This window comes from Mus pahari, chromosome 23 (assembly GCF_900095145.1).
Source record: "Mus pahari chromosome 23, PAHARI_EIJ_v1.1, whole genome shotgun sequence".
Lineage (NCBI taxonomy): Eukaryota > Metazoa > Chordata > Mammalia > Rodentia > Muridae > Mus > Mus pahari.
Genome location: NC_034612.1, coordinates 7,128,900 through 7,142,322, shown reverse-complemented (window position 1 = coordinate 7,142,322; position 13,423 = coordinate 7,128,900). Strand labels below are relative to the sequence as shown.

Here is a 13,423-nt window from a genome sequence, read left to right as displayed (position 1 = left end):
TTTTTTTTTTTTTTTTTTTTTTGGTTGATGGGCAACAACCCTTTGAGAACAATAAGACTTTACTTTCTAATAGCATGTCGTGTGCGTGCGTGCGTGCGTCAGAGTCTCAAGCAGCCCAGACTGGCCTTGAACTCACCTCATAGCATGTGCCACCTCCCAAACACTGGAATCACAGGCTGTGCCACCCCGCCCAGTTTATACACTGCTGGGCATTGAACCCAGAGCCTCCAAGTGCTCTAACAGTGAGCAAAGTCCCCAACTATTTTATCAAACATTTTAAATAGTAGTAATATGGTTTTAATGTTAAATATCCCCCATGGGTTCCCAGGTCGTCATCTTCGTCGTCCCCGCCATCCTCCCCCCCTCCCCCCCCCGCTGGTGGCACTGTTTGGGAAGGTTAGGACGTGGGGCTTTGCTGGAGGAAGTGAGTCACTGGAGACAGGCTCTGAGGTTTACGGCGCCTGGACATACTTTACTTCCGGTTCTCTCTCTGCTTCCGGATGGATGCACTGAGGGGGAATAGCTGACTCTCGCGGCTGGCTAGCCTTCTCTATCATGCAGCACCCCTTGGGAACTGTGAGCCAAAACAAACCCTTCTAATTCTTCCAAGTTGATTTTGTCCATCACAGCAACAGAAATGGACACACACACACACAGACACACAAAAGGCGAAAGCAAGGCATCATCCGACGGCTCCTTTGAATCCTCCCCTGTCCATGAAGACAGGCAAAGCTCCAACTGCTGGGCAAGGATGATCCCTGCATGGGGCAGAGCCAGGGTTCTCAGAGATCCCTAGATCAGTCTTTGGGCAGATCATCCTGTGAGGGCCCAGGCAAGATCAGCAGAGCGCCTATCCAATCACCCCAACAGTGTTGAGCAGTTAAGCATTACCCTCTCCAGGTGGCCGTCTGTCAGGCCACCATATTAAGCAGCAGATTTGTTGCCTAGACATCCAGAGGGGGTGGGGGTGGGGGGGTTCAGATCTTGGTGTCTGTCCCCAGGGGATTAATCACTTTGGGGCACTTTAGGCAGGAATGGGATGACAGCATACACTGTGCAGACCCCGGGAGGCAAGTCCCCTGCTGGGCTCTGGGGATATGCTGGAGAGCGATGAGAAAAAAGATGAGAAAACCAACCCTTCCCCCGTCTCCAGGCTGGTGGGAAAACAGGCACAAAACTGGTATGGAGGGTAGAGGTGAGGAACAGGGGGACAAGAAGGTCTGTCTCCCAAGCTTACCGGGATGTATGCCAGGCAAGACCTCAGAGTTGGGCCCAACAGACAAGTTGGCACGGGATGGGTTCAGAAGGAGCCAGAGTCCTAGGCAGAAGGGGAGAGACAAGTCAAACACCCAGACCAAAGCCAGCCGTGGTGACATCCACGTGGAATCATAGTCCTTAGGGAAGAGGCAGGAGATCAGGTGTCAAAATGATCCCCTGCCTGGGGGAGGGGGTGCAGGGGGAGGGGCAGAGGGCATTTCCAACACCTGCTCAAGACCGATGGGCAAAACGACAGCTGACCAGGGGTTGGTGAGTAGGTAACAAGAAACACACACACTCTGTTTACCCTGAAAAAAGCACAAAATTCCAGAACTTTCCACAATGGACACCCAATTCTAGAGAGGCCACGGGGAGAGGGATTTGGACACAAACTGGAAGGCTGATAAAATGTCCTGGAAGTAATTATCAGGGGGTAGATGCTAGGCACCCGTACCACTGCACACACGTGGGGGTCAGATTACAACTTTCAGGAGTCGGGTCTCTCTGTCCACCAATCGGGGAATGGAGGAGGGTGACCAGGGACGGAACTCGTGTTCTCTAGGTTGTCGGCAAGCTCCTCTGCCCGCTGTGCCATGTCACTGGCCCAACAGAGTGGCTTTCCTTTGTTTTGTCTTAGAATTCACTATCACTATCACGGGGTCTGAAGCAGACAAAGCTGCCATTGAGCTTACTGCACAGATAAAGATAACCATTAAAACTCAGGTTCTTTTGCATCCACTTCCCCAGTGCCAAGATGATGGGTGTGGACCACCACCACACCTGGTTTTATGGGGTTCCGGGGACCCAGGGCAAGCCTTCTACGGACGGAACTACATCCCCAGCCCAAGGGTAGATTTTATGGTATGTGGATTGTATCTCAATAAAATTGTTAAAGGAAAAAGAAACTGCCACCTGCCTCTTGGTGACCTTCCCATGGAGTATCTGAGCCACGGGGTTCCTCCTGTGATAAGAAAAGGCTCCTTTCAAAAGACGGAAGTTGGGCAAGGTCACAAGAAGTCCTAAGTCTCTGCCCATCCTAGTCACACTACTCTCAAAAGGATTTCAAAGCCAGAAACCACAGGGGTGGGGGTGGGGCATAAGCCAATATCTATAAGGTAGAGAACCCACTAATGCTAGTGGATTCAAATAGCATTAAACACTTAAAAGTGATATTTAAGAGCCGGGCGTGGTGGCACGCATGCCTTTGATCCTAGCACTCGGGAGGTAGAGGCAGGCGAATTTGTGAGTTCGAGGCCAGCCCGGTCTACAAAGTGAGTTCCAGGACAGCCAGGGTTATACAGAGAAACCCTGTCTCGAAAAAACCAAGCCAAAACAAAACAAAAGTGATAATTTAAAAGTCTGCCACAGCCGAACTTGGTGGAAGCAGGGGTGGAGGGTTGAGGGAGGATCATTTTCAAATTATTACCTACCAATGCTGGTTCTCACCTAGCAACCTCCACCAAGGAAAAGATGAACGGCAGAGTTACAGCTGCATGGAGCATCCTTCAGACCAGTACAGCGGACCCTTCCTAACCCCCTGGCCTGGAATAAACCTTCCTGCAACTTTAACCTTGAAAAATGAGCTAATACAGGCTCTGAGGAAGATAACCACCTGGCTAATCTCCTCCTGGCTCTGTGCACATCACTGCTTCTAACTACTGAAGGTGAATATGGCCTCAGGTCATCTAGTCAGGGATGCAGCTGAAGCCAACCAGCCTATGAGATCAGTTATCAATTGGTGATGTCTGTCATGGACAAGGAGAGGGTGGCCCTGACGATACATTCCAATACACACTGATCCAATCCGTGCCACATCCACGCGTGTTCCCTAGTGATGTGGGATAGTCAGTCTCAAGTGCATTGGGTCAGAAGGACTTACTTAGATCTGAGTCACTGGACAGGGTGAGACAGTAAAGCCTAGCAACAGGACCAAGGTTTTTGCCACCAAACCTGATCCCTGGAACCCACATGGTGAAAAGAGAGAACCCCCCAAAGATGTCATTGAGCACCACACACACACCATGGTACATACATACACCACACACAGAGAAATAAGTTAAAATGTAATTTTAAAAAATGAAGCACAGAGCTGGTGAGTGGGTAAGAATACAGACTGCTCTTCCAAAGGTCCTGAGTTCAAATCCCAGCAACCATATGGTGGCTCACAACCATCCGTAACAAGATCTGATGCCCTCTTCTGGAGTGTCTGAAGTCAGCTACAGTGTACTTACATATAATTAATAAATAAATCTTAAAAAAAAAAAATGAGACAGAGTAGCATTTGTACCAGCTTGACACCCTTGTCCAGGGGACCCTTTGTTGTGGCCTCAACCTTAGAGTCACATTATGCAATAAGGAAGAGATACACACTCTCAGGGAGGGGGGAACAGGAGGAGGGACAATGTGGTTCTCCTCAGGCGGCTCGAGTGGTCCACTACCAGTCTACATCTCCAGCCCCGTGATGACCAATCTTGACGCCATCTATCCTCATTTACATGGCTTGGGTAATACCCAGATAGGAGTGTCTTCCCAGTAACTCTCCCCAAGCACGGCCCGGAGCACACAACCAGGTGACAAGCTGAAGTACTGATGACAATGTAGTTGAGTCAGAAGAAAGACACCTGTCCCACCTCTCCACTTGAAAAATAAAACGAGAGTGACTTATGAATATCCCGCAAGCCCCTGGGCACCTAGCACACAGGAAAAGCAGGCCTGGAGATCTGGGCCTCAAAATGACTGAACAGAAAGTCAGGGCTGGTGGCTCAGGCCTAGAGCCCCAGCAGCAGGGAAGCTGGGGTGACAGAGTGAGACCATGACTCAAGCAAGGAACCCGGACTTCTGGAGGGAGCTCCCCAAGTGGGAAGAATCCCATACTCTAAAAGCAAGTCCATTCTAGCTCTCTGACTTAGCTCAAGCTCCTTCAGGCTCCGGCAAACAGAGAACACGACACCGGGGGAAGAAGACCGAGAGTGACCCCTAACTCCCAACCAATGGCTTACAGCAGAAGGGTCACTAAGTCTGGTCACTAATGCCCAGCAAGGCCGTCAGGTACCACCTTTGACTGGAGTTGGTGGTGTGGCTAAGGGCCAAGGACTGCCTGGGACACGTGCCTCAACAGCAAGAAATTTTAAAAACCCACGCTCCTCCAAAAAGGCCGGGGGATAACACAGCAAGAAAAAAAGTGTAACAAATTTGGGGTCCCATGTCCCACATAACACAGGCCATGGCCCAGTCTCTAGTGGGAGAGTCTGTATTGTCAAACCTTCAGATTTTCCCCCTCACATATTCAGGCAAACCTAGGTTACAGGGAAATGGTATTTTTACACAACAGCCTTTAATCCCAGCACTCGGGAGGCAGAGGGAGGCGGATTTCTGAGTTCAAGGCCAGCCTGGTCTACAAAGTGAGTTCCAGGACAGCCAGGGCTATACAGAGAAACCCTGTCTCGAAAAACCAAAAAAAAAAAAAAAAAAAACAAACGTAAACAAGTAAGTTGTAAAAGCAAAATAGCTAGGTAAATTCAAAATAGCTAGGTAAATTCGAAGAGCATCATAGTTAAGAACTATTGCCGCTTGCTGCCAGGGAGCTCAAGGATAACTGAATAGCTTACTTCCTAAACTCACAAGGCTAGCAGGTGGGTGGGGTGGATTTGGAAATTACCCACACCTTCTGGGTTTGTTTCCCCCATCCCCAATCCCGAATCGAATCGTTCCTACTCTGCAGGAATTCGCGGGCGAGTTAAACCCAAACATCCTTTTCTAATCTATACGTTTTGCTAAGCACCACCCCCCCGCGCGCGCGCGCGCGCGCCCGCCCTCCCATCCCCCGCGAGCGCGATACTTTTCTGCAACAACTCCGGGTAGATGAGCTACAATAAGACCATTCGCCAGCTATATCTCATAGCGGGGGTAATTTTTGATCAAGTCTGAAATGATTTCAAAAGAAAAAGTAAGAGAAGATAAAAGAAATGTAAGAGGAAGAAGGCGCGGCTTGGAACGCACAGGTCGGCTCAGGTAGACTCACGTCGGGAGGGCGTAAGGAAGCAACTCCACAATTTACAGGTGTAAGGCCGGGTCAATCTGGAAGAGGCGGGGAGACAGCGAGATGGACACGAATGGAAGCTTACAGCGAGGTGCGCCGATGCGGCGGGCAAAGCCAGAACACGGAGTTAACAACGAAAAGGGAAGGGGTGGGGGATCGCTTTCCCCTCCACGTGCCCCTCGGTGGGCCCTGCCGCACTTTTATTATGGGGGCTTTAGGGTCCCCGGGTTGGGGGTGGCAAATCCCTTACCTGCGGAGCCCTGGCGGGCCAGCAGCGCCCCGAGGCACAGCAGGGCGCGCAGTCCGGACATGGCTCCTGCGATCTACTCCCGGGAAAGCGCGCAGCTCGGGGTGTACTGGGCTCCTAGGATTCCCCGGCCAGCGGTGAGGGGTTCCCCGGCTAGGATGCTCCCGCCGAACCCCGACGATCGCCTCTGGGGCGCCCGCCCCGCCCCTGCGCCCAGCCCGCCCGACTGGCGGAAAACAACAGGCGCTGGCCCCCTCCCGCCTCTCCGGCAACTTCCTCCACCTTGACCGGGAGGAGGGCCTTGTGCGACGATCCCAGTCCCGCGGGGCCTGGGAGGCAGCGGCCGCGAGCGCTGGCCCGCCGCTGCGAGATGCGCTGCCCGGCCTGTGCACTGAGCGCCGGCTGCGGGGCACCGGGCTACGTCCCAGCCCTGCGGCTCTATCGCGCTTGTCATCTGGGTTCTCCGGTGCAGGGGCGGGCCACAGCGCCGCCATCGCTCAGAGCCCAGGGAAAGATGATCCCGCGACCGTCCGGCCAAAAGCAACCACGAGACTCGGGTTCTCGAATGAACTTGGGTCGAGACCACACGGGAAGAGCGAGTTTCGTTTTCAGGTGATCCCACGCCTGACCCTTTTGGTCTCTCCCACCCCCATCCTGGCAGAGCCCCGGAGCGCCACATTTCCGGGCTCAGCTTTCTGGCATCCCGATTCTGCGTCCTGGTGGACACCACCACTGCTGGGCCCTCGGGAGGATCTGCCCTTGAACTGGCTCAGAGAGACAAACTTCATATTCAAAACAAGGATGTAGTCATCGCCTTGGAATCTTCACCTTGGGCTCTGGGACGTGGGCGCCCCTCGGCTCAAGTTCTCCGAGCCTTTTTGTGAGTTTATAAAATATTGGGCGGGCTTGACATTCAGGGGTATAGCGCCCAGCCCAGCCCTGGGTTCCATCTCCAGCACCGCAAAACCAAAGTAAAATATGGAGAGAAGGCTAAAATGAGAAATTAAAAGAGTCACCGAAAACCCCACTGTCCCAAGGTGAGGTTTCCTAGAGAGAACTGCCTTCGAATCCATGAACACGAGGGAGTTTATTCATATTGACCCCTGCCTCCTGTTGGTATCCTGAGGGCCACGCACCTAGTTGTCACCCAGGATATATAAATGAATGTGCATAGTAGTTTGACACAGTATTTGACTTAGTCTTCTACCTTTGAGGCAATCCTCCTGCCTCAGCTTTCCGAGGTACACCATGCCACTCCGGCTGTCTTAAGTTAATTGGTTTTAATGATAATGGAGCGCTCCAGACCCAACTTTCTGGTCTTAAGTCAAAAGCTGATCATAGAAAGCATCACCCAGCAATGTTTTGACTAAGATTCTGGAATGTTCTGGAACCTTGATGGTGCCCTGAGAGGGGAATTTCACGGAGCAGGCCTGGGGTACTGGTCAACCTCAGAGTTCCTGCAACCCTTGGACCGGAGACACCATTCAGTCCCTTTTTACCATGGCTCTCCAAGATGAGTTGGTTGTAGGGAAAACCAGGACTAGATTCTGCTTTTCTGACTCCAGGTCCATGACCGTGACCGTATTCCAATGTTGTCACATTTTCCAGGACCACTAAGGCCAAGGGGACATAGGTCTGTACGTTTGAGCATCACACAGAGGAAACGGCCACCCGTTTGGAAACACTAATGCCCTGGGAAATGCCAGGAAGACTGGCCAAGCAAATGGGGCTTCCCACGGTAAGGCGGGCGGGGTCATCAGTAAGAGACTCCCAGGGGGAGGTTGCTGTAAGGATGAAGTTCTTTGGCTTACTCCAGACTAAGCAAGCATCGTTCATAGACACTGGGCACTGTCGTAGAAATCTCTCCTTGGAGCCAGGTCCCTAAATCCCATAATCAAATATGGACTTGGACTGTGAGGGGCTAGAAAGATGACTTGGCTACTGAGAGTGCTCAGTGCTCCTGCAGGGTCTGTAGGTTGGTTGCCAGCCCCCACAGTAGGGCAGCTCCCGCTCCAGGGGATCCAGCACACACTTCTGCTCTCCCAGGACACCTTCATGTGCATGGATGTAGGAACACACTCATGGACATAAGTAAAAACTGAATAAAGTTTTGTTTTTTTGGATTTTTTTTTTTTTTTAAGTATGAGCTGTGGGGCAGGTACATATCGGGCCTAGGCTACTACACATGGGTAATCTTGTCTGGTTTGTTTTTTCCACCAATCAGTGAATTAAAAGGCAGAGGGGAAAAATCACAGATGGCAGAAAAAGAGAAAACCCCAGAAGAAACAGAGCAAGGTACAGATAGAGTCTTCAGGTGATGGTGTTGGGGGTTCAATGACACACCAGGAGAGGGCATCAGATCTCGTTACTGATGGCTGTGAGCCACCATGTGGCTGCTGGGATTTGAACTCAGGACCTCTGGAAGAGCAGTTAGTGCTCTTAACCACCGAGCCATCTCTCCAGCCCCAGCTCCGAAGTCTTTTCTTGGGAAGGGCAAACCTAACTTTGGAATGATTAGCTTAGACAAAGAAAGAAGAGCAAATAGGTCCACAGCTTCAGGTAAACAGGTTCTGGACTCTGCTTGAACATAATCTGACCAGTTGTTAACAGTTTCCTCCAAGCTCTTTAAGCAGGAAGTTAAAACAACACAAGCAAAATACCTTCAGGAAGTCCCTGAAACTGAGCAGATTCACTAGGCTCCCTTCCCTCCAAAGTAAGAAAAGCCAAACTGCAAAAAGAAAACTCAGATAAGCCAAGTTGTAAAGAAGACTGAGACTAGACCAGCTAGCTGAAAGAAGCAGAAATCTCTGTGCTTCCTGGAAAAGGTTACACCAGCTGAGGCACCCAGGAAAGGACTCTCTAATCCATTGAGCTGCCTGCAGGCTGTGGCGGTGTGTTTCAGGTTCCCAGCTTTCTGAGTTGTCACCCATGCTGGGGGTGGTGTCTTAGTCAGGGTTTCTATTCCTGCACAAAACATCATGACCAAGAAGAAAGTTGGGGAGGAAAGGGTTCATTCAGCTTACAATTTCCACATTGCTGTTCATCACCTAAGGAAGTCATCACCTAATAAGTCAAGACAGGAACTCACACAGGGCAGGAACTTGGAGGCAGAAGTTAGTGCAGAGGCCATGGAGGAGTGCTGCCTACTGGCTTGCTTCCCCTGGTTTGCTCAGCTTGCTTGCTTATAGAACCCAGGACTACTAGCCTAAGGATAACACCACCCACTAGGGGCCCTCCCCCACTAATTGAGAAAATGCCTTCAGCTGGATCTCATGGAGGCATTTCCTCAACTGAGACCCCTTTCTCTGTGATAACTCCAGTTTGTGTCAAGTTGACACAAAACCAGCCAGTACAGGTGGGCTTTAGTGACACAGATGTCTAAGTCATTTTCAATTCTGTAAGTAATGCCTTAGCCGTACTCCAGCAAGTAATGCCCATAAAACCCATTGACTCACCGAATTAGACTTGATTGGTATCTGGACTTTGCTCTGTCCTAGGTTCCCTATCTGGGGTAGGTAGATGTGTGTTGTTGCATCTCTCCAGGAAGTTTCCCAGCAACACAAGCAGCAACAGGTGGTCCCTGTTGGCGTGGGGAACCTCTGGGCTGTTGTCTTGGGTCAGGAGTTAAGAAAAAAGACATAGACATTCCTATATTCCTATCTACATTATATGTTAGCAGCTGCCAAGAAGTGGTGGCGCACGCCTTTAATCCCAGCACTTGGGAGGCAGAAGCAGGCGGATTTCTGAGTTCAAGGCCAACCTGGTCTACAAAGTGAGTTCCAGGACAGCCAGGGCTACACAGAGAAACCCTGTCTCGAAATGCCCCGCCCCCCCCCCAAAAAAAACAAAAACAAAATCCACCCAATCTATTAGCAGCCCCTTTCCCTGTCTCTCTGCCTGTTGGAGATGGCTCCAGGTCACTCTCAGGCGTTTGGCTCTCCAGTCCTTGGCTAACAAGAGGGGTGGGTGTCTTTCTCAATTTCCAGAGGATTCTAAGAGGCTCCATTATAGGAGAAGTAAGTAGAAGTGTCACAGTTTTGAACCCACGTCTCAGACTGCCACATTGTTTCTGTTGCCACATTGTTTCTGTTTGTTTCTTGTGTTTGCTGGAGATGGCTGCCAGGGACTCTTGCATGCTGGGCCGATGCTCTGTTTAACGATTCCCCTCGCTGGAGGTGCAGACATGCCCTTCATGGGGGTGGCATCTTCAGTCTGAGTCTTTGACAACTCAGGCAAGTCACCTTTGTGCCAATTATTTCTAGCCCCATTCACTCCCCCTGTCCCTAGAGGTGCCTCTGGGAGAGTCTTAGTAACAACCTAGAGGTGTCCCTCGAGGTTTTGGGGACCAGCCTGGGTGGAAACCTGCTACTGCTGCTGCTTCTGCCGCCCCAGCCTGGGTTGTGGAGAAACAAATAAGGCCGATAAACAGGCAAACATCCAAGAAGAGGGACTGTGGGGCGAGGAGGAAAACAAGAGTTGTCAAACGAGCTTGTTCATAACCAGAGACCAGCCTCTCTGGAGCAGAGACTAAGATGGTGAAGGTCTATGGCTCCAAGACCCATGGGATTTGGAAGAAAGACCCACGCTCCCAGAAAGTGAAATTGTCCCTCTCAGAGGAAACAGGAGGATGGCCACCTGCTTCCCACGGAAACAGACCCCCCTCCAAAGGCTGACGGGAGGTGAATGAGTCAAGTACCCTAACAGGTGAGAGCAGCCAAGCAGGTTTTTGGAGATAATAAAGTAACATAGTCGCCATGCTGAGCCCCAGAGGCTGGAAAGGTTCTTCTTTGTCTGGATGAGATAACTCCGAGAAGGAAGGAAGGAAGGAAGGAAGGAAGGAAGGAAGGAAGGAAGGAAGGAAGGAAGGAAGGAGAGGGAGAGAGAGAGAGAGAGAACACATAGGAACATGAGCAGAGACATTTCTGCTGGGAGCCGCACAAAGGACTAAGGGGGAAACCTTGGTTCCCTCTCCTGTCCTTTAAATTTCACCTATTTGCATATACCTGTGGCCCAGGCGGCTGTTATTTCCCTATGAATTGAGGCAAGGCAGCTTGACCTGCATCTTAAATTTGTGGAGGCAGAAGGAACAAGTGGGCCGAGGGGGGGGGGGGCGGGTGTTCGTGCACTTGCCTGGCTTTGTTTAGTAGCCTCCTGCCCTTAGGACTGGAGTGAGCTGTCCTGGGCAATAGCCCCCAGCCATGAAGAGATGCTTGGGCCCCGGTCTGACAGTTCAGCTCCACCTGCTGAAACAAGAAGATGTCCTGTCTGACAAACAGCCCAAGCTGTTCCCAGTCAAATCACACACACACAGACAGCTGTAACTTCTGGTATGCGAACAGGTCGCTCCCCCCCCAACCCCAACCTCTGTAAATACACTCAGCTTTCATCCCAGGAAAAGGTTGAGGCCCCTTGCTGTTCCAGTAAAGCCTTCTGAACTGAGTGTGTCAGCTTCTCCGCCCCGTTTTCTTACTTCTGGGGTAACAGATTTTTTTTTTTTTTTTTTTTTACATCCTTGGACAGAGGGCCTTCCTTCCCCGGTCTGCCCTCCTACCCCTATCCCACAACCCTGAGATCTGTCATGGACATTTTCTAAGCTCAATATAAAAGCCACCAATCTGACCTGAGACCTCAGGTCCTTTGTGGCCCCTGCCTCCATGGGTAGTGGAAGCCCACGGAAAGATCTTCAGGTCCTGGGGCTTTATCGGTGCTGTGTAAACCTGGCTTGGCCAGTCCTCTCTTCCCTGCCCTCCCCGTCCATCTTCCTCAGTCCCTTCTTCTGACTTCTTCCTCCCATACTCTCTGATCTCCAAGCTGAGGGGCCTTTCACAGTTTGATCGCTGCCACCCACCCGCCAGAATTCTACAGGACAAGGAAACTATCCATCAGGGTCTGACTCAGGTTCCCTGACAGGACTCCTAGAAACCCCAGGAGCTTCTCAGGATCACAAAGTCTTAGAGGTTTGGGGAACCTCCTACGTTTAATTTTGCGGACTCTGCTGAATCTTGAGCATGGGATAGCCCCCCCCCCAAAAAAAAAAAAAACCCACTTGGGTTCATTTCCTTCTTTCCCTAAATCTTGGGGAATGCCTCAGGCAGCAGGGTAAGACATTCCACTAGACCTGCCTGTCATTTCAAATTTAAACCAAATTGTTTAAACGGGCTCTGTCTTAGCAATTATCTACTCGAATCTGTCCACATTACTCCCTCGATGTTGGCCACTGCTGGCCCAAATTGGGAATGTTTGACTTTCTCGAAGACCTAGACAACTTTCATAAATGAACCGGCAAATGGTTGGAGGCCCCGCCCACACATAAACCTTGCCCCGCCCAACCTCATTTTAACTCTTCTCCTTCCATTTACAACCGGGTCCTAATGCCCCGCCGTTTCTCCTGGGGAGATTTTTGCCTTAAGCCTTTTTAGTCTGGCTTTTGTTTCGGCCCCACCAAGCCTGCATTCTCTTGATTTTATGTCTATTCATCAGCTACTCATTAGGCTTCCCAGATTGTCTTCCTCCATCTACAGAATACACAAACTGTTCACTGAGTTCAGTGTGTGTCTTTTGGGTGTGGAAAATACTGAAAAGTTGTCACAAGCTATTTAACTTGGCTGCAAAGCATGCTCTGGAAATGGGGTCTGGCCTGCCTACTTGAGACCCAAGCACTTTATTTCAAAGTTTCCCCAAGGCCACCTTCCTAGATTAAGGTGGCTCCCTGACTCTGTGACAGAGAAGGAAAACAACAAAGCACCCCATGGAAAAAGACGTTACGGCCTCTTGAGGACCCGGTAAGAGGTTAGCTATTCCCAATAGAGGCTTTTCTTGTTTACCTCATAAGGTGTACGTATTAAAACCAGCTAATGACGCTCAGATAGGCAAAGGATAAAAGAGACCCTTTGTATAAAATCTCTTAATGCACAACAAACAACACAGTTTCAACGGATCCCTCAGCTAAGTTGTTAGATGATCATATAAATTCAGTAATGATTATGGAAAAAAAAAACCCCTCTACGTGCTATATAACTTATAAAGGCTGTTTTATGTTTTGTGTAAGGTCTGCCTGGAAACTTACAAGGCCTGGTGGTTTTACAGTATGTACAGAGGTAATTATTAATTTATCGTGTCATTCCGTGTGACCTCCTTTTATTAAGGTGGTATCGTACAGTGTCTCCTGAATTGGACACTTGCCATCTTCAGAACTCGAGCTAGGCCTGCTTAAAATAACTGCAGCTGGCCTTGTTAAATGTTAATATTACCCCAAGAAAAGGGGAGAGAGAGGGAAGGTCAAGGGACCTTCACCAGAGTATCCAGTCCCAGCTCCCGGCTGGGTCTATGCAATACGTCCTAATTATATGAACTCTCACGGTTTTCTAAGTGTGCAGGCTAAAGACTAAAACTGGAGAGGTGGCCTACCTATAAGACAAGAAGAAAGCTGTATGTATATATATATATATATACATACAGAGAGAGAGAGCAGGCCCCAGCTGTTTATGTATGTATGTGTGTGTATGTATATATACATATATATATACAAAGAGAGAGAGAGAGAGAGGGAGTTTTATGAATTAGCATTATTAAGCAATATTAATATATATGATTTGAGCGGATAAACCAAACAGCAGACCACGCCAAGGTGATTCCACGTGAGAGGTTTATTAAGCAGGGATGGGGAGCGGCAAAGCTGGTAGAAGAGTAGAGAAGAGAGAGAGAAAGAGGAGGAGAAAAAGGGAAGGGGGGAAGAGAAGAAGAGAGTGGGGGGGTGAAGAGAGCGAGGAGGGGGTGATCCCCTGATTTATACAGAGAATGACATCACACCAATGAGGGTGGGGACTGAGCCAGGTGAGTTGTGGGATTGAGGGTCGTTGTCCTGGCAACGCAGGTCTAGT

General features: G+C 50.1%; 1 protein-coding gene across 1 annotated transcript in view; it reads right to left on the bottom strand.

Moving 5' to 3' along the window:
* Vsig10 (V-set and immunoglobulin domain containing 10) overlaps nucleotides 1–5,733 on the bottom strand; it is a 35,392-nt gene extending 29,659 nt beyond the window's left edge. Inside the window, exons 1-2 of the mRNA XM_021187159.2 lie at nucleotides 5,547–5,733; nucleotides 1,238–1,318 (exon numbers count right to left, since the gene is read on the bottom strand). Of these exons, the coding sequence (XP_021042818.1) occupies nucleotides 1,238–1,318; nucleotides 5,547–5,607 (142 nt within the window). The 5' untranslated portion in view covers nucleotides 5,608–5,733. The remainder of the gene's footprint in view (nucleotides 1–1,237; nucleotides 1,319–5,546) is intronic.
* Between the last annotated feature and the right edge of the window lie 7,690 nt (nucleotides 5,734–13,423).